Below are 22,112 nucleotides of genomic sequence, written 5' to 3'. Positions count from 1 at the left end.
CCTCTGAAAGATTATACTCAGTTTTGCTGGGTAGGTTATTCTTGATTGTAATCTCAGCTCTCTTGCCTTTCTGGAATTTCATAGCTGCTAAATCTTGTGTGGTCCTGACTGTGGCTCCACTATATATAAATTGTTTCCTTCAGTTTGAAGTATTTTCTCTTTGACCTGGGAGCTCTGGAATTTGGCTGTAGTATTCCTGGCAGTTTTCATTTTGTGATCTTTTTTTAGGTGGCAATCAATGGATTCTTTCAGTCTCTATTTTACCCTCTGGTTCTAGGATATTGGGGTTTTTCCTTGATAATTTATTGAAATATGACATCTAGGCTCTTCCTTTGATCATGGGTTTCACATAATCTAGTAATTCTTAAATTATCTCTCTTGTATCTATTCTCCAGGTCAGTTGTTTTTCCAATGAGATATTTTACATTCTCTTCTTTCTTTTTCATTTTTACTTTGTTTTATTATTTCTTGATGTCTCTTGGAGTCATTATTCCACTTGCCCAATTCTAATTTTTAAGTTCTTTTCTTCAGGGAATTTTTGTAGATCTTATTCCATTTGGCCAATTCTGCTTTTTAACGAGTTCTTTTCTTTTCTCTTTTTTTAGTTCTTTTCTTCAGTTAGTTTTGCAACTTTTTTCATTAAGTCAATTTTGTTTTCTAAATTAATTATTTTCTTCAGCATTTATTTGTGCCTGTTATACTAAACTATTCCTTGTCTTTTCATAATTTTCTTTTTTTTTTGCTTTTATTTCTTTACCCAATTTTTCCTCTACCACTCTTATATGATTTTTAAAATAATTTTGTAGGTCTTCCAGAAATTCTCATTGTGCTCTTGTCCAATTTACACTTATTTTTCTTGGAGACTTTGCTTGTTTTGTTTTGGATGGAGGTTTCTACACTTGACAGTAGAATCACTGTATTAGTGAGGGTTGCGATGTTTAATGTTCCCATTTTTGTTCAAACAACCAAGCTTATCCTTATCCATCTTTTGCATCTAAGGAGTTAGACTTAGCCTGAGGACATAGTCTAAAGTACAACTAGTTAGCTGCTTTCACCATTGCAATTAGCCCACAAAACTGAAGGAAAAGAAAAAAACATATCCTTGCAGCTACTTGCATTCATAGTACTTATTCTTAAACCATAGTACTTATATTTAAACCATGACAGGGGAAATTAATAAAAACAGAGATGTACCACTGCTTTTAAACAATTTCACAACAACAACAACAAAAGCCTCTGCTCTTGCATTAGTATAGTGAACCAAAACAAGACCTAGATTTGCTCACATGCATTTAATCATCAAAGGTCTGAAGATGGTCTGGATTTTTATTCTGTAATGTTTCTAAGGCTATCTACTAAATGCAAACAAAAAAGGAATATATCTTGGCACAACAGAAATGGTGCACGGCTGATGTTGAGAGTGAATTTAAATAGTATTCATGGCATGCAGTCTACATTCATGCCAGACACCCTCCAGGCTGTTTCTGTGATGAGCTTCAGTGGTCTTCCTCCATCATTTGCTAATGAATTGTCTGGATTGGGAGCACTTACCAAAACTTGGACTGACAGCAACTCTGGAGACCATTTTTCTTTCAAAATATCTAAATATATTCTTCCTGATTTGTCTATATTGGGGTGATAAATTTTAGTCACAGAACATAGTTTAGGAGTTTCCATTGGGTGTTCTTCTGGAAAAAACAATTCAAATTTAAAAGCCTCTCTCTTAGAGAGGGAATCCTATGGGCCTGAAGTGACTTCATGGAAATATACATTGCTATCATCTGCCAGCAAAAGCTGAATTTCCTTGATGATCCTGTAGGGCAGCCTGACCATCTTATTGGTTCTGGAATTTAGCTTCAGGCCCCTGAATACATGGAACCTTATTGAAAAAAAAATGATGTAAATACATCTGTGAGACTAGATTGACTTTGGACCTGGGTTTTGTAAAAAATAACTCAGGGATGAGCTTCTGTAAGTGTTAGCAAGTTTTATGTATCAAAGCAAGTGGCCATTATCCTGAATCATCAGTGTGGTGTAGCATTGAATTCAGAGTCAAAAGATCTAAATTCAAATCCTGGGTTTGGTACTTGAAACCTGTATGACCTTGGGCAAATCAATTCACCTTTCAGTGCCACAGTTTCCTCATCTGTAATAATCATGGGATTGGACTACAATTACCTTTAAGGTATCTTCTAGTTCAGTATCCTGTGATTGCCCATGCACTCTCACTTATAAAGAAGATACCAGAAGGCCTTCTGTATGAAGGTTACACCCACCAGAGAAGCTGATAAAGGATAGGAGGATGTACTTAAATGTATTTTTTTCTTTAGAAAAACACTATTATTTAAAGGAAAAATAATACCTGACATCTCCCAAAGTTCTTAGAAGAAAGAATCATCTGGGTAAATGAGACCTTTTATATGGAATTAATTTAAAGACCTTTGACTACATTTTATACTGAAGTCTTCCTTTAATAAAATTACCCATCGAATTGGAATTTTGAAACTCATAGTTTGAAAGCTGAATTAGGAAAGAAATAAAGGTTATGAGAAAATTGCTATATATATCGTGACAAAGAGAGATATAATTGGGGATAGATACTGGCTAGGATCAGTTAAATTCAAATTTTTATAAAAACACTAGAAGAAACTACCCAGTGAAATCTCCAAGTCTATAGGTGATAACTGGCTCTTCTGGGTATTGAAATGCCATGCTGGTGAGGTTAGACCACAAGAAGATCTTTTTGAGGTTTTGTGAGTGGCAGATGCATTTCAGGTTAACCAAGTATGTATCTCTGAAGAAAAATAATGTAAACTAACACACCCCTTTTCTTTCTCTTTCTCTCTTTCTCTTTTTGTGTCTCAGTTTAGACCTGTGATTTCTTTTCTTTTTTTTAGTGAGGCAATTGGGGTTAAGTGACTTGCCTAGGGTCACACAACTAGTAAGTGTTAAGTGTCTGAGGTCGGATTTGAACTCAGGTACTCCTGAATCCAGGGCCGGTGCTCTATCCACTGCGCTACCTAGCTGCCCCTAGACCTGTGATTTCATTGATGTACGAAACTATTGGTGAGGAAATGTCCTCTACCACTGCAGGTTAGTAACTTTTCTGCAACTTATAATCAGAGAGTTGCTTAGGCATTTGAGAAGGTAAGTGACTAGCCTTGGGTTACAGTGCTAAGGTTTCTCAAAAGTTCAACTCAGTTCCTCCCAATTTCTAGGTTTGACTCTTTGCTCACTATGGCATGCTGCCCCTCAGACTATACTTAACAGGAAAACAAATACTCAGTTATTGATTATGATCTAAGAAGGGGATCTGGGAATCATTGTAAATTAAATCCGTGGCTAAAATCAGTAATTAAAACTGTCACAAAGTGGAAGGGGCTACCGAGAGAAGTGGTAGGTTCCCTTTTCTTGAAGGGCTTCAAGCAGATACTGTATAACCACTTTCTAATGATGATGATAATGATATGACAATAGCTAGCATTCATATAATACCATAAAAGTTTCCAAAGTGCTTTATAAATATTATCTCATTGTAGCCTGAAAACAACCCTGGGAGGTAAGTGCTACTGTTCTTTCCATTTTACAGATGAAAAAAATGGAGGCTTAGAAAGGCCATGCAGCTAATAAGTGCCTGAGGCTAGATTTGAATTCAGGTCTTCCTGATTTAGGTTCTGCACTCTACCCACTGCACCACCTAGCCACTTACTTGTTGAGTGTGATATAATGAGGATTGTTTTTGGGTTTGTTTGGTTTTTTTCAGGGCAGTGAGGGTTAAGTGACTTGCCCAGGATCACACAGCTAGTAAGTGTCAAGTGTCTGAGGTCAGATTTGAACTCAGGTCCTCCTGAATCCAGGACTGGTGCTCTATCCACTGTGCCACCTAGCTGCCCTGAGGATTGCTTTTGTATATGGGTCGGACTAGATGGCTGCTGAGGTCCCTTTTTAAAAAAATAATAAACATTTTCATTTATAGTTTTGGGTTCCAATTTTTATCCCTCCTTCCCTTCTTCCCCTCCCTAAGGCGGCAACCATATATGGGTTATACATGTACAATTATGTAAACATTACCATATTTGTTATTTTGTATAAGAAAACTTGATTAAAAGAAAAAAATGAAAGAAAGTGAAAAATAGCATGCTTCAGTCTGTTCCATCAATATCAATTCTTTCTTTGGAGGTGGATAGTATGTTTCAAAAGTCCTTTGGGATTGTCTTGGATCATTGTATTGTTGAGAATAGTCAAGTCATTCACAGTTCTTCATCAAACTATATTGCTGTCTCTGTGTACAGTGTTCTCTTGGCTCTTCTCTTGTCTTTCCAAGCCTTTCTGAAGTCATCCTGCTTGTCATTTATTATAGCACAGTAATATTCCATCACCATCATATACCACAGTTTGTTTAGCCATTCCCCAATTGATGGGTGTTCCTTTGATTTACAGTTCTTAGCTACCACAAAAAGAGCTGCAATAAATATTTTTGTACAAATGGGTCTTTTTCTCTTTGGGAGAGATGTCTTTGGGATATAAACCTAGCAGTGGTATTTCTGGATTAAAGGGTATATAGCCCTTTGGGCATAGTTCAAAATTGCTCTCCAGTGTAACGATTGGAATGATGCCACCTGCTGGAGACTTACTGTAGAAGAGTTCCGCCCATGAAGGGAAGGTCTTTGAGGGCAAGACCAGGAGTCTTTTCTTTGGCATGAGGAAGTGACGCGGGCGAGTGGGAGGAGGAAGGAAGAGACTGACGCTCAGTCTCGCTCTCTTTCCTCTGGACTCTGGTGGAGAAGGGAGCTAGAAATGTGCTCTCCCTTTAATAGGAATCTAGGCCTTTCTCTCTCTTTACCAAATTCTTATTCTCCTTAATAAATGCTTAAAAGTCTAATTCTTGCTAAAGCTTATAATTTATTGGCAACCACTCATTAGATATTTTAGACAGACTAGCTAGAATTTTAGTCCTTAACACCAGAATGGTTGGATCTTTTCACAACCCCACCAACAGTGGATTAGCATCCCAGCTTTCCCACATCCCCTCAACATCCAATATTTTTCTTTTTTGTTTTATTTGCCATTCTGATAGGTATGAGGTGATACCTCAGAGTTGTTTTAATTTGCATTTCTGCTGAGGTCCCTTTCAACTCTCAAGGCCTATGTTCAAATTAGTAGGTCAATGAAATTAAAAGGTCGGCAGAATGCTTGGCATTATCAAGTAGCTACTGGGAACAAAACAAAGAACACTTTTCTACCCTTGTGTAAAGCTGTGATATAACTGCACTGATCCCCAGTGCGTTTCTCTTCAATGAAATCTCAAGAAACATAGCCAGAATACAGTCAAAGGAAGGTAATTCAGATGATCAAAGGGATGATGGATATAGGTAGTGCTGGATGAAGATAGGCTGTAAAGATCAGGACCGAAAGAACATTGGACAGGGAGTCAAGAGACCTAGTCTTGTCTGTGCCACTAATTAGCTCTGACTGTGGGCAAGTTACTTTATCCTTGGGCCTCAGTCTTCTCATCTGCAAGATGAAGATATGGTACTTGCATGGTCATTGGCCATTTTAAAGAAACAGTTTCATTTGAATGATGAGGTCAAAAGCCAGACTGCAGAGGGAGGGTTTAAAAGAGAGTGTGGAAGTAGGAACACTCATTATAGATGATATTCTCATGGAATTTAGCCATGAAAGGAGAGGAAAAATATATGAGGACAATAGCTAGCTAGATAGTTGGATCAAGTGCGGTGGGTTTTATTGTTGTTGTTGTTGTTGGTGGTGGTGGTTAATTTCTGTATTATTCATGTTGTGAAAGCAAAATCAGAACAAAAGCGAAAAACCTCAAAAAAGAAAAAAAAAAAGTAGAAACAGCATGGTTCAATCTGCATCTAGATTCCACAGTTCCTTTTTTCCAGATGTGGAGAGCATTTCCCATCATGAGTCCTCTGGAATCATCTTAGATCATTGTATTGCTGAGAAGAGTTAAGTCTATCACAGTTGATCATCACACAATGTTGTTGATACTGTGTACAATATTCTCCTGGTTCTGCTCATTTCACTCAACATCAGTTCATGTAAGTCCAGGTTTTTCTGAAATCTGTCTGCTCATCATTTCTTATAACACAATAGTATTCCATTACGTTCACATAGCACAACTTGTTTAGCCATTCCCCAATTGATGAGCATCCCCTCAATTTTCAATTCTTTGCCACCACAAAAAGAGCAGCTATAAGTCTTTTTGTACGTGTGGGAATGGCCTCTTTTTTACATAAATTTGACACTACTGCTCTATACTATTCAGCTTGATGATCTCATCAGCTTATATGGATTCAATGATCATTTCTATGCAGATGATACTCAGATTTATGTAGCTCTAACCTCTCTTCTGATTTCCAGTACCATCTCAACATCTTGAACTGAATATCCCATAAGTATCTCAAACTCAGTATGTCCAAAACAGAACTCATTATTGTCCTCGCCCCAACTTTTACTTCTTTTGTACTCCCCACTCAAACTCAGCACACACAATAGTAGCTGGCATTTCTATAGCACTTCAGGATTTGCAAAACACTTTACAAGTACTTTCTCATTTTATTCTCACAATACCCCTGGGATGTAGGTGGTATCCCCATTTTACATATCATGAAATCAGTGCTAAGTGAGAACAGGTGACTTGTCCCAGGTCACATAGATAGTAAGTATGTGATGTCAGATTTGAACTCAGATCTTCCTGACCCCAGATGGGAAAGTATCTCATTTGATCCTCACAACTCAAGTTCAGTGTTCCATACATTGTGTCACCTACCTGCCTCTTCAAGAATGAAGGACAAACAACACCACCTACCTGCCTCTTAACATATCCCAATTTGTTCCTAAGACTTGTCATCTTTACCTTCAAACATCTCTCACATAAATCCTGTGCTTTCCTCTCACGTTTGCCATCCTGGTGCAGGACTTCATCACCTTATACCTTAAGCCTAAGAGTTCATCTCCTTGACTGGTTTCTTCCCCACTCCTGTCTATCCTCCACTTGGCTGCCAAAGTGCATAGGTCTATGTCCTGTCCATTTCTTCTGTCTCACCTCCTGCCCCCAACCTTAATAAACTCCAGTGACCCTGTTACCTCTAGAATCAAATATAAAATCTTGTTTGATTTTTAAAGCCCTTCCTATCTTTTCAATTTTCTTACACACATTCTTCCATATACTCCACAATACAGCAGCACCAATCCCCTTGCTGTTCCTCACACATAAAAGTCATCTCTTACTCCTTTCCTTTTCAGTGATTGTCCCCCATACCTAGAATGCTGCCTCCACACCTCTACTTTCTGGCTCCTCTGGCTTCCTTCAAGACTCAGTTTAAATTTCATCTTCTGCAGGAGACCTTTTCTGACCCTTCCTCCTCCACCCCCACCCTACCTACCCACACACCATTAGGGCCTTCTACTCAAGTACACTGTGTATATCTTAAACAAATAAAGTAATTTGCATATTGTTTCTCCCATTAGAATGTGAGGTCTTTTAGGGCAGGAATTGTGGGATTTTTTCCCCTTTTTTGGTATCCCTAGCACATAGCACAGTGCCTGGAACATAGTAAGTACTTAAGAACTGCTTGTTGACTATCTGATTGACTGATTTATGAGTCCTTAAAACTGTAGAATTTCTTTTGACTCTCTGAATGGAGGACCTGAAATTAAATGCATGTAAATTTTTTTTTTAGTGAGGCAATTGGGGTTAAGTGACTTGCCCAGGGTCACACAGCTAGTAAGTGTTAAGTGTCTGAGGCCAGATTTGAACTCAGGTACTCCTGACTCCAGGGCCGGTGCTCTATCCACTGTGCCATCTAGCTGCCCCCTTAAATGCATGTAAATTAATGAGCAATTAAAAGGCAGTGACTTAATGAGCAATTCAGCAAAGAGTCAGCACCAAGAGAAGTCCAAGACAAGAAGTTCAGTAAGCCTAAACTGCCACACAGGAAGATCTGGCTTTGGATCCCCTAAAGAGAATCTAGTTGTAGGCATAAGGTGAATCCACTTGATGTGGGATAGAAATTTGGGGTCAGATTGATCATGAGTTGTCCCAAAAGAATTACAAGACTCAGTGACTCAGTTTCCCAAGTTTTATTGCAATACTGTGAGTGATCACAGGGAGAGAACCAGAAAAGTGGAAAGGTATCTCTCAAATAGAGAAAGGAAAAACAGTTATATTTATAGTATGGATAAATTGATTATCAGTCTCATTATAATAATCTCCACCTTGGGGAGGTACAGGGGAAGGCCTGTCCTTCTCATTTTAATATTCTCCATCTTGGGGTGTTACAGGGAAGGGCTTATCCTAATTTGGAGTTACTGGGGTCCTGAGCCAACCCCTGAGGTGGGTACCTTTTTCAGTGGAGGTGTGTTTTGGGGGTTTATACATCATAAGGTGAATTTGGAGACAAATTTGGCCTTTTCTGTGCATGTCTCTTTCTGATTCCCATGGCTAGTTTCAAAATATCTCCATTTTTCATTAGAATTTCTCTACCTTTGTCATTTAGTCTAAGGTCATCATGGCCTCTCTCCCTCTGTTCCTGTTATGGGCACTGATTTATATGGGTACAAAAACCCAGCATAAGTTATCCATTAACTGGGGTCTAACTCCCTTTTAGAGCTAATATCTGAATTAAAACTTGGGTCTTACGTTTTTCTGTTAACCCCTTTTTGCCTCCTGCATCACACTAACAGTATAAATAATGTCAACAAATAAAAATAAGAAGTCCTAGTGATAGTACATGCTTTAGGAGTTTAGAGAAAGTGGGTTTTTTCACACTCAGAATCCCATGGTCCATAGTTAGAGAAGTGGGGGGTAGCATTTTGAGGTTTGCAAAATGTGTTTCTCAAAACAGTTCTACCAGCTAGGTGTTGGTGTTCAGTTGTTTTCAGTTATGTTAGACTTTTTGTGACCCAATTTGGGTGTTTCTTGGCAGAGATACAAAAGTAGTTTGCTGTTTCCTTCTCCAACTCATTTTATAGATAACGAAACTGTTGCTTCAGTTATAATGAGACTGATAATCAACTTTTTGCTTAAAGGATTAAGCGACTTGCCCAGTGTCACACAGCTATTAAGTGTCTGTGACCAGATTTGGACTCAGGAAAGTGAGTCTTCCTAACTCCAAGCCTGGTACTCTATCCATTGAGCTACTTTAATATATGAGGAGGTAAACGACTTGCCAAACCCAAGGCTCCCAAATGGAAGTCCAGCTATCCACTATCCATTTTTGCCTAATTCAGGCGTGGAAATGGCAATCAATACATCTTTAAAATCATCTACCCTGATCCCAGACTGTCTCTCTAACACCTTCTTTTTCTCTGGTATTTTCCCTTATAACTATTCCTTGGGCTTATTGGATTTCCTGTGATTATCTTGAATGTGGGCATAGTACTTCCTCCTGTTACTCTTTACATCACTATCCTATTACCACAAATTGTAAAGCAGTGTTTGAGAGCTATCAAAAGAATTTGCTTCTTTTAAGGACCATTTCCAGTTTTATTACCTTCTTACAGCATTTCCCCTTTTCTTAGTACATAAAAGAAACAGAAATATATTAATTTTTTTTTCTCTTAGTCTGTGAGATTTTACCTCAGTCCAAGAAGTCAACTCCAAAAAAGGAAATTTATGAAGAAAGCTCATCTTGGTTGGTGGCAATGGAACAATTAGCAAACCATTGTTCCTGGAACTACAAACCAGGGGAAGTCTTGCAATGTGATGACCAATTAGAGAGGCAGGAGCAAAATCAGGAACAACAATTGAGGCAAATTACAGTCACCCAGGGGGCAGCTAAGTGGCACAGTGGATAGAGCACCGGTCCTGGAGTCAGGAGGACCTGAGTTCAAATCCAGCCTCAGACACTTAACACTTACTAGCTGTGTGACCCTGGGCAAAGTCACTTAACCCCAATTGCCTCACTAAAAAAACAAAATAAAACAAAACTAAAATTACAGTCACACACAACAAACCTTGCCCCGAGGAAGGAGTCCATGAATATAGTGAGTTTGGAAGAAGTACCAGCCTCAAGTCAATCCTTATTTTACAACCAAGAGTTTCTGCCCATATATGTGATGCACTTAGAAAGAGTTTCCAGCATACTAAAAGCCTAATTAAATATCAGATAATCTGCCCAGTGGAAAAACCTTATCAGTATAATGAATATGAGAAAACTTTATCCTTTATTCCACATCAAAGAATTTATTCTAGAAAAAAGCACTTTGAATGTAGAGAATGTGGGGAAATATTCATTAATACTGCATCTCTCTTTGAGCATCAAAAAATTCATAATGAAGAGAGACCATATAAATGTAATGAGTGTGGGAAAGGTTTTAATTGGAGGACACACCTTGTACAACATGAAAGAATTTACACAGGAAAAAAACCATATGAATGCAATGAATGGGGGAAAGCCTTCAACAGAAATACATACCTTACTCAGCATCAGAGAATTCACACAGGAAAGAAACCATATGAATGCAGTGAATGTAGGAAAGCCTTCAGCCAAAGTGCACATCTTATGCAACATCAAAGAATTCATTCTGGAGAGAAACCTTATGACTGCAGTAAATGTGGAAGAACCTTCACTGAGAGATCAGCCCTTACTCAACATCAGAGGATACATACTGGAGAGAAGCCCTATGAATGCAATGTGGAGAAGCTTTCAATCGGAGTGCTGTACTAACTGAACATTGGAGAATTCATACTGGAGAGAAACCATTCCAATGTAATGAATGTGGGAGAACTTTTAGCAGCAGACCAAACCTAAGTCAACATCAGAGAATTCATACTGGAAAGAAACCTTATCCTTGTAATGAGTGTGAGAAAGCCTTTAGCAAGAGGCTAAGCCTTAATCGACACCAGAGAATGCATACTGAAGAGAAATCATATGAATCTACAATATACATATGAATACCTACTGAATATCTAGAATTTGCTCAAAATAATTTTAAAGCAATCTTTACATCAAACCCCAAAACTTAAAGCATAAGTAAATGCTACTGTTTGGAAGGACTTTACTTTTCTCATGGATTCCCCTTTGGGCTCAGGCAGGGGTGACTGATGACAAGAGGGAAACCTCCAAATTTTTCCCAAATTGAAAGAATAATTCTTCATAAACAAGGAAAGCACTCTGGGGCCATTAGGAATAAGAACAGGATTAAGATGCGCTCTCTCTCTCTCTCTCTCTCTCTATATATATATATATATGTATATATATATATATATATATACATACATATATATATATTTTTTTTGGTGGGGCAATGAGGGTTAAGTGACTTGCCCAGGGTCACACAGCTAGTAAGTGTCAAGTGTCTGAGGCTGGATTTGAACTCAGGTCCTCCTGAATCCAAGGCCAGTGCTTTATCCATTGTGCCACCTAGCTACCCCTGCACTATATTAGGATGCTCTCTTCCAGCAAGAAAAATTTCATTTTTAGTAATTGTTTCTAGGCCTTTTGCTCTTGAAAGTCCCACAAATGGACCCAATTCTTGGAATGCTTTGTGGATAGACTCTAGGGAAAGCATGACAGACTCCTTTGATGCATAAAGTATATGACTATATTCTAAGTAACATCAACCATGTCCACCAGTCCAAAATACAATACACATAAGATTGAATTAGCTTTTCTTTTTTTTTTCCTTTTTCTTTTGGCTACTGTTGACTCATAATGACCTTGCAGTTTCTTGAAATCCACCAACCTTTTTTTCTTTTAAAGCATGAACTGCTTTCTAGGTACTTTTTACCTATTTTATACTTGCACAGTTGATTTTTTTAAACTTAAGTATAGGATTGTTGTGGGGAAATAGGGTAGGGGGTTTGGGATAGGGGTAGGGGGTTGGGGTCCTTAGGAATTCCTCTTTAAAGAATTACACCCTCTTGCACACAAATCCAATAGAATAAGATAATAGTTTATATAGGGGCTGGGGAAGGGAAACCAAGAGAGAAATCCTTGGACTTCTCATGGGGAGAAGGCATGGCACAGAGCGTAGCTCTGAGATACCAATCTCCTCAAGCAAGAGACAGTCAGATACTTTTATAGAGGTTAGATGAGGTGATTGTCTGACTGTGGAAAGTTCCCCTATTGAGGGAGGACCATCCCCCACTGGTGGTGGCTAGGGGAATTGGGTGAGGGGTGGCTTCAGATCTCTCAAGCCATCTCTCTGCTCCTCAGGAAACAAAGGCAGCAGCCACACTTGATCTTATCTCCCAGGGGTGAGGGAGACCTGGAATGAAGGGTGGTGGTCCTGGAGCTAGCTCAGTCCTGATCAGGTTCCACTTATCTCTTTAGGTGTGTCTGTCCTTTGGATTAGTTTCTCAAGGAGAAGGTTCTTTGATGTACCTCAGAGAACTTCTGGGGTGCTAGGCCCTATAACATTCCCCACTTCTCTATATATAAGGAAAAGGGGTTAACAATTCTTCTTCTGAAACTGCTTCATGCTGAGCAGGGTTAAAGAAATCATGGCATGGGGCAGCTAGATGACAGGGGCAGCTAGGTGGTGCAGTGGGTAGAGCACTGGCCCTGGAGTCAGGAGTACCTGAGTTCAAATCCAGCCTCAGACACTTAACACTTACTAGCTGTGTGACCCTGGGCAAGTCACTTAACCCCAATTGCCTCACTAAGAAAAAAAGAAAGAAAGAAAGAAAGAAAGAAAGAAAGAAAGAAAGAAAGAAAGAAAGAAAGAAAGAAAGAAAGAAAGAAAGAAGTCACCGTATGGAGGAGGGGGAGGGGAGAAGTGGAGAAGGCCTGGTCTGGAGTGTGAGGAGATGTGAGATCCAGAAGGTGAGAGGAGACACATAGTGGGTAGCTGCCACGAGGTTGAATCCTTGAGCCTAGATGGAACAGACTTAAACAAAAATTTCAAAGAGACCAGGGCAAAAAATGAAAAGGACTTATCAGATAAGGAGTAAAGTAGCCACTTTTTTTTTTTCTGCAGCAGCTTTTCTTCAATAGGTCATGCCCTGCTTTACCAGAGTTAAGTAATTAGATCAAAGCTTAATTCTGTGCAGTTCAATGGTTAGACAAAAAAAAAGTTTTTCTTTGCAACTTTTATACATTACAAATAATTCCCAATTTAAATTGTTCTACCATGAAAGATTTTAAGAGTAGCAGTAAACAGATCAACAACTGTGAGATAGCTACAGGTTATTTCTTCTGGTCTATGCAGTGAACTAAGTGCCCATAAGCTAGGAACCTTTCACTGAGCTTGCTTTTTCTTGACATCACGCCCTAATAAGGGCCAAGGTGAATAGGGTAAAACCAGGGAGGGATGAAGGAATTTGTGATCCTCATGTACATACATTAAAGGCAATGTTGGCCTACATTTAAGGGGTGTTTCCCTTAAACTCCTGACAACCTGTAGCTTTGATGGAATAGTAGGACCTGAATGAGAGAGTAAGACAGGGGTCGCCCCTGAGTCATCCATAGACTTACCTCTTACATCCAGCTTGACCCTGGGCTTGGCCCTAGAGATGTCAGTAACAAGGGGCTGGCCAGGAGACCAGACTGCAGGGAGCTGGGTTTTTGCTAGGCCAACCTCTTGGGGGCTGTACTGGGGACAAGGAGGTAGGAGAGGTAGCCTCACCTTCAAGAATGTCCCCCATTCCTGTGTACCAGTTTATTGTAGCTGCCAGAATCTCGGCCACCCAGAGATCTGCTGCTAGCAGACATGATGGCTACTGCTGTTAGCGAGGCTTGTTCTATGGAGCGGGCACGAGCCATCTTTTCTTTCTCTTTGGCTACCACAAGGTCCCTGTTATAAAAAATCTTAAAAGCAACATCAAGGAGTTGTGAGGGTGGGGTTTGGGGACCACAGTCTAACGTCTGGAGTTTTCCCCTTATGTCAGGAGCAGATTGGCTAATAAAATTTATATTGAGGACTATTATTCCTACATCCCTTTCTGGATCTAGGTTAGTATATTTTTTCAGAGTCCACAAAGCGACTCATGAAAAGAGCTGGGTTTACGTCTGGCCCCTATGTGATCTCCTTTACCTTCTCATAATTGAGTCGTTTCTTAATCCACCCCCCTTCTCATTCCCTGAACCAGGCAGGTGACCATGTAGTTTCTACGAGTCCTGTCCTCTCTATCATAATAGCCATCTCGCTGGCACAGCTATAGCTATAGAACTATAGTTCCAGGAACCCCAGCCCAATTTCCAACCTGTGGGTATTCATCACCGACTTGTACAGCCAGGTCCCAAATCTGTTTTTTCTCATCGGGGGTACAACAGCTGGCAAGAATAATTTGCAAATCGGTCTAGAAAAGGTCAAACTGCATTATCACAGACTTAAAGCCATCTATGAACTTTGTGGGGTTCTCTGAGTAACACCCCAATTTCTCTTTAATCTGAGATAAACTGCTCATGGAAAAAGGAACATGTATTAGGGTTGCACCCTTCCCAGTGGGAAATTCCCTTAATGAAAGCAGGGGAGCAGTGGAAGATGCTGGTAGGGACCTGGGTGAAGTTGATTGGGGAGGGGACCCAGGGGCTGGTGGAATAGGTATAGTCACATGCAGAGGGTCAGATGGAGGAGCCTGATTAGTCTGTGGAGTGGGTGGGGGAGGGGTAGCAGTCTTTGGCTGTGGAATGGGCATAGGCAACTGCAGATTAGGGAATGCAGATGAGAGGCTGCTGAATGGAAAAAATAGGAGAATAGGGAATGTATTGGAGCTCCCCCAGATTGTGAGAGGGGTACAGCTGGATAGGTTGTGGAGACCGCTATTGGGTGGGGCAAATAGAAAAATACTGACATCCATTTGCAGTGTGGCCGGAGCTAGGCTGTGGAGGGCACAGGGGATTAGTTCTGAGATCAGCCGGTGGGCAAAGAGGAGTCCCAGTCATAGAATGGTATGACAGTGGTTGACCCAAAGGTATGGAAACAGGTGGAGAAGAAGGGGTAAAGTGAGAAACAGGGAATGAGTCTGAGGAGCAGGAGGGGATGGGGTCCCAGAGGAGGAGGGTGTGCCAGAAAGATTAATTAATTGCTTGGATTTGTAGTGATTTTCTAACAGCAAGAGGACATCATCATCATTTAATTCCTAAGCCTCCTGTGAGGAAGGTGTTTTAGGGTTGTCCAGAGCTTTCTTAGATTCAGTTGGTTTTGCTGGGCATATTCTGTTCTGTTCCTTTCCTTTTGACTTCTGGCTTAAAGTCATAAAGGCCAAAATGTATGAAATCTCTGTCCATTTCCCTTCACACCTGCAAAACTTGTCTAATTGCACAATGGTGGTTCTTTTGGTATCCTAACTGATACTTTGGCCAAAGAGTATTACAATAACAGATCATGCATCTCTTTCTCAAATTTGTAAGTTCTAGTTTAGTCCAATTTCTTAGGATGCACCCCAGTGGTGAACCTTTCGGTACACTCCCTTTCTGCACCATGGCTGTACCCGGATATTGTCCTGTCTAAGGAGAATGGTCTGAACGTGGTTCAGATGTTAGGTTGAGCTTTCTCAAGGGAGAGAGATGCTGGCTGCCTGTCTCATGGAAGAGCTGAGCGCTGGCAAGGGATAGACACACAAACACAAAAGTTCTTACCCAGACACATGGATTCTGAGGGTCCGAGCATGGATTGGACATCTGGCTGAGCATTGGGCGAGGGAGAGAGACCCAGGCTGCCCATCCACTGTTTCATGCAAAAGCTGACTGTCTCTACCTCTCTGTGACTCAGATGGGAAGTTGAGCCAGGTGGTAGAAGGAGAAAGGAAACCCAGAAGCGGGGTTCTTACTTCCAGGTTTTGAATGCCAAGAGGAAAGAGGAATTTCCTGTACCCTTCACGTTGGGCACCAGTTATGTTGTGGGGAAATAGGGTAGGGGGGTTGGGGTCCTTAGGAATTCCTCTTTAAAGAATTACACCCTCTTGCACACAAATCCAATAGAATAAGATAATAGTTTATTTAGGGGCTGGGGAAGGGAAACCAAGAGAGAAATCCTTGGACTTCTTCTCATGGGGAGAAAGGCATGGCACAGAGCGTGGCTCTGAGATACCAATCTCTTCAAGCAAGAGATGGGCAGATACTTTTATAGAGGTCTGATGGTGGTCCGATGAGGTGATTGTCTGACTGTGGAAAGTTCCCCTATTGAGGGAGGACCATCCCCCACTGGTGGTGGCTGGAGGAGTTGGGTGAGGGGTGGCTGCAGATCTCTCAAGCCATCTCTCTCTCCTCCTCAGGCCACAAAGGCAACAGCCACGTGTATTTATTAATACCTTTGAAGGGAAAATCTAGATTAATTTACATGAGGGGAAGGGTTAAGTTATTGCTTTTTTCCCCCTCTCAAAACACACAAAACAGCCCTTAGACCCTTACTTTGTCTTTGCTCTTTTTAGCTCTTCAAGACTGGAGTTTTGAGGGGAAAATCACTTTCTCCCTTAAAAGTATGTAAGCACCTAATCTTCATTTAACCCCTTCAAATTGCTTTTTAAAAAATAACCTAAGTTTTTCTTTCATTCCTGTAAATTTCTATCCAAATGAAATCAGAGATCTGGATGCCTACTCCCCAACTTCCCAAATGTTTTGAGTGATATGTAGTACCCTGTGGGATTAATTCCCCAATTTCTATTCACATTGGGAAATTAGGACCCCAGATAGTGGGTAACTACTTCTCTCTTTGTCATTCTTGGGGTAACCCTTTAAGAGAATAGGATTAATCATTCTATCGATAGTTCATGAACTCCCATCCTTGTGTGCACCTTACTCCCAGTTGGCTATCCATACTTTGTTTTTAAAAGGGTTTTTACTAGGCATTTATAACAAGAATGTTATTCTTGGGGAACCAAAGTGGAGCCTATAATTATATCACTCTGAGTCAGCAGAACTTTCCAGCTTGCTGATAGTTGTTGAGTCCATCAATTGTCTACTGCAACCTCAACTAAGGGGAAGTTCACAAGCATGCTCCTCAGATTGAAACCCAGCTCAGGAACTTGTAGAATTCAGACTTGGGAGGCAAAAATCAGACAATGCCCTGAATCAAATCACTTTGGGAATATTGAAAGCTTATAGGTCCCTGAGCTTCTGGATTTTGAGAGGCTAGAAAAAAAAAACATTAAATACTCCAAGAAAGCAGTAGATGATACATATATCTCCCCTGAAACGTGTCATTATTAGGTATCAAGTGCTTCTGTTATGTTTTGGTGAACTTAAAAGAAGAATAGAAAGGGAAGGGAAGAGGAATACAGTAGGGGAGAGAAAGGAGAGGAAAGACATAACAGAAACATCCCTCTAAACCAGAGACACATTCTTCCCTCGTATACCCAATATCTCTGGGGAAAGTGGACTCAGATTTAAAGAGCACATGTGGCCAAAGAGTAAACTGGCAGCTCCTACTTATGACTACACAATTACTAGTCCTTTTCTCTCTTTGTAGAATCTTCATGAAGTTCCCTTTAGGCATAATTTTCTGCTGAGGTTCAATGATTAGTGCACCTATAAAGTCCTGAAGTCGCCTTTTCTTAATGTAGCTCATCTTTGGTATGCCTCTTGGCTCCAAATGTTGACATTGCCATCAGCTACTGCTGTTCTGGAGATCATTCAGGTGGACACTTCAGACCTTCTGACCTTTTGAAGTTTGGGGTGAAGTTAGGTGTGGGGTGGGCAGGAGGGAGAGAGGAGAAACTTGATCCTTCTCTTCCAAAAGTAGGGAATTTCCTCAAAATCCTTCACCACTGTATATGGGCTTACCATTCAATTGGCCTACTTCAAACTGGCTTACTGAATTATACATTGCCTCACGTATATTATTCTGTCAGCCAGTCATCAAATATTTCCTAAGTCTTTATCCAATGATTAGAACATTTCATTCTTCCACATTTATTAAGGATTTGTTTGCATCCAGTTTGTCTTTTAATTGGTTGATACAAAGAAGTGTGTGTTAATATTCTTAGAATGCAGGTAGAAATTAATATATACATAAATATATATCTCACATAAATGTGTATATATGTAAAACACATATATTCTATATACACACATACATATGATTTTTAAAAAAAGAAATAATGATAAAAATGAAGACTGATAAATTTCCCCTTTGGGTGAGACTGAGACTCTTGGTTAAGCTGAATTTCCTTGCTTCCCATGGGATAGCAAGTATATATTCTCCTATGTATAGCATCTCTGATTTCTGTTTTGCTATTGACTTGGCTAAATGGGTTTCTTTACTGTTTGCTATGTGTGTCCATTGTAGAACTGTTATATGAAGGGAAGTCAGGCTTTGGATATAAAGCTTAGGGCCTTCCTTTTCCCATTATGGGACAGATCAGGAATTTAGCTTGAACATGAAAACCATATTCCCTAGGCTAACAATATTTAAAGGAGCAGATGATATTTTTTCTCTCTGAGGAGAGCAGAGTGGTCAACTGTTCAGGGAATAGCTTGGAGCCCTTGGAGAAGGGTAGAGGGGAGAAGAGGGTAAAGTTGTCTATTCTGACCTCTAGTCATGCACATCAAGGGACTCCATACTACATATGGGGTCAGCCTAGCCCTAGACCCCCTCTCTCTGAAGATAGCAGAATAGGTAGCTCCCGGCACGAACCTCCTATTTCTGTCATTACAGGAATTAAGTCTCCCTAGGAGAAAGATAGGGTTAAGAAACTTTGTAGATGCATCTATTCTGACCTCCTTGCAAGCTACACACAATATTCCTATGCTATATGTAGGAGACAGCTTCATTATACGCATATTCCAACAATGATAGTATTTGTCAAAGCAATCTGAGGTTCATATGTGTATGTGTGCATGTGTATATGTATATATACATGTGTGTGTATATATACACACACATATCTATATATACATATATAGATATACACACACACACACACACACACACACACACACATATATATATCTCACAGAGTTGTGAGAAAAGCTTTTTGCATGCTTTAAAGCAATGTCAGTTGTTTTAATCCTCCCTAGTGGCAAATCTTAATTCTGAGAATCTGATTAGCCAAATTATAATTCTTTTACTTTTCTTCCCCACAAATATTAAGCATTGCCAAGTGTTGCACTGGAGAGTTTGTTGTTTAGTCATTTCAGTTGTGTCTGACTCTTTGGGGTTTTCTTGGCAAAAAATAGCTTGCCTTTCCTCCTCCAGCTCATTTTATAGATGAGGAAACTGAAGCAAAAAGGGTTAAGTGATTTGCAAGGTTCACACAGCTAGTAAGTGTCTAAGCTAGCTTTGAACTCAGAAAGATCAGTCTTCCTGATTGCAGTCCCAGCAGTCTTATCTACTGTGCCACTTGGGTGCTCTTACACTAGGGTTACAAAGAATGAAAAAAACAAATACAACAATATCCCCAACCTTTAAGGAGCTTACATTTGGTGCAGATCATCATTAACATATAAATAACTATGCATATATAAGTATAATGAGAGTTAGTGAACATTTGAAACAAACTCAGCTAATGTATGTAGCCCCCATGTGGAAGAGGCAGAGAAACCTGCTTCTTGAAAGGCATGATGAGTTGAAATGGAATTACACCACTCTCTAATTTGGAACACAAAAGACTGGTTCCAGTCTGCTAACCATGTCATTAAGAGACAGACTGTGGGTTGGCTGCATATCCAGAACTGGGCTGCATTTTCAAATATTTGATGGGGTTGCATTCCTAAAAACTAGCTCATGAGAACTTCACTCTAGTTAGCCAGAGGGTACAATAAGCTCAAAGCAAAAGCATTTACTGAAATGGCATAGCACAAAAATAGGAGCAAAACATTTCCTCCTGTAAATAGATGTACTATCAGTGAGAAGGGTGGGCACACAAATAGAAAAGCACACAAATGTGAAGAACATATATGGTCAAAGCAACTTACATCTCTAGTACTGCAGAGTTCTAATTTTTTTCTTATGCTATCTTCCTGTGGCTTCCCTTGGGTGTGGTCTCAAATGGGTGTGGACTCTGCAGCTATAGTCTTTCAGCCTGATCTTTAGGGTATGGTCTTTGCTCCTAGGTAAACTACTACAAGATACCATTGCTAAGGGGAAAGGTAAAAGAAATAGCCTCCCTCTGTGCTGCACTTTGGAAGAGGTACCAAAAAAAGATGAATAGTTATTCCTTCTCAAAAAGTGGATGTACAAGGTGGATCTTTCTGACAGGAAGAAGTGATTCCTCAACTTAGAGATTGTGCTTTTTTGCCTTTTTTTTTTAACCCAACCAAATTTATTTATTTGTTTATTTATTTATTTTTTGTGAGGCAATTGGGGTTAAGTGACTTGCCCAGGGTTACACAGCCAGTAAGTGTCAAGTGTCTGAGGCCGGGTTTGAGCTCAGGTCCTCCTGACTCCAGGGCTGGTTCTTTATCTACTGCGCCACCTAGCTGCCCCAGAAGAAGATTTCTATATGTACAGCAAAATACAAAGAGGTTGTATATGAAACTGTGAAACTTCATTTCATATCATTTGCTTTTTGTTTTTTTTTTTTGTACCGAGGCAATTGGGTTTAAGTGACTTGCCCAGGGTCACACAGTTAGTAATTGTCAAGTGTCTGAGGCCGGATTTGAACTCAGGTACTCCTGACTCCAGGGCCAGTGCACCACCTAGCTGCCCCTCCATTTGCTTTTTATAATAAATGCTATACATTATTTTCTTTTAAGTAGTACTTTGTTTTTCTAATTACATATAAAGACAATTTTTAAACATTCTTTTGTGAATAAAATTTTGAGTTACAAATTTTCTCCCTCCCTCTTTCCCTTCCCTCCTAAGTTGGTTAAGCAATTATATATATATATATACACACGTATATATGTATATATATACACTTATATATATATACACACTTATATATGTATATATATACACATATATATAATTATATATATAATTTTCAAAACTGTTTATTTCTGAACTTCCATTTCCTTCTGTGCATTAAAAAAAAGTTTCAATGGCCTTCTTTTAAAGTTGCTTCCCTCTCCCACAAGTCCCTCACCTTTAATTAAAAGCCAAGAGAAAGGGGGGAAATCCTTATAAGAAGGCATATGGCAAAAATGTCCAAAAATATAAGTTTCTTTATTCATCTTAAATCTTGCTCCTCTGTTAGGAGGTAACATATTTTACATCTGGAGATGAAGTTTTGCAAGGCTGTTTTGTTTTTAGTATTGTCCTTATTCTCCTGGTTCTGTTCATGTTACTGCATCAGTTCTTACTACTCACAATCCTCTTTCATTATTTCTTATGGTGTCATAATATTCAATTACATTTGTATACAATTTGTTCAGCCATTTCCCAATTGCTGTGCAGCCCCTTAGATTTTAGTTATTTTTTTTTCTTTTTTATCCCTTTTATTTCCTCCTTCAGGATCAGGAAATTGTTTTGCTTGTGTTTGTTCTTTCCTAGCATTATCCTATTAAATCCTCTCTATCCCTGTTTGTTTTCCTGTTGAGTGTGATATATTTCTGCATGAAACTGTGCTCTCTTCTATTTTGGCCATTTCAGATGTGAGCTTCACCAGTGCTCCTTTGGTTATATACTCTGCTTACACAACCCAATTGTGAGGAATAGCTATTTTTACCCCCTTTTTTCCTGTTTCTTCACAAATGTGTAGTGTGGTGTTGTTTTATCCTTCCTTCTCTTTTCTCCCTTACTATCCTCAAAATATAATCAAATCCAACCTCGGGTCCTCTGACTTTCTTATTTAACTTCCACAGTATACTATGAAGACATTAAAGTTCTTGTTTCTTCTCTCCCCATTAGAATATTAAGTCTGCATCATCATAACAACCTTTTCCCCCATTTTTAAAAGCTTTTTTTTTTGAAGGGAAGGAAAGAATTCAGAACTCAAATTTTTAGAAAACAAATGTTTAAAAAACCTTTTGTTTTACCTCTTCTAGATCAACAAGCATAGGTTTTCATTTCTATCTTCCCTCATTGTAAAAAAAAAATGGGGGGGGAACCAAACTCTGGCAACACATATTCTTAGTCAAACAAAACAAAATCTCATATTAGCTCTATTCAAAAATGTATGTCTTATTCAGCATCCTGAATCCATCACCTCTGTCATTGTTGGACATTGGATTGATCTGAGTTCCTATGTCTTTGCTTTAGTTGCATCATAATAGATTTTACTCCATCCCCTTATTTTAACTCTGTGTTATCTTTATGTT

General features: G+C 39.5%; 2 protein-coding genes across 3 annotated transcripts in view; both read left to right on the top strand.

Moving 5' to 3' along the window:
• LOC122752702 (zinc finger protein 850-like) overlaps nt 1-22,112 on the top strand; it is a 1,092,329-nt gene that overhangs the window by 92,109 nt on the left and 978,108 nt on the right. Inside the window, 2 exon segments of the mRNA XM_043999585.1 lie at nt 10,201-10,661; nt 10,724-10,878. Of these exon segments, the coding sequence (XP_043855520.1) occupies nt 10,201-10,661; nt 10,724-10,878 (616 nt within the window).
• LOC122752716 (zinc finger protein 311-like) overlaps nt 1-22,112 on the top strand; it is a 52,665-nt gene that overhangs the window by 15,594 nt on the left and 14,959 nt on the right. The window lies entirely within an intron of this gene.

The sequence above is a fragment of the Dromiciops gliroides genome, chromosome 4, assembly GCF_019393635.1.
Source record: "Dromiciops gliroides isolate mDroGli1 chromosome 4, mDroGli1.pri, whole genome shotgun sequence".
Classification (NCBI taxonomy): Eukaryota; Metazoa; Chordata; class Mammalia; order Microbiotheria; family Microbiotheriidae; genus Dromiciops; species Dromiciops gliroides.
Note: the sequence above shows the minus strand (reverse complement) of the source record. Positions and strands in the feature narration are given on the sequence as shown.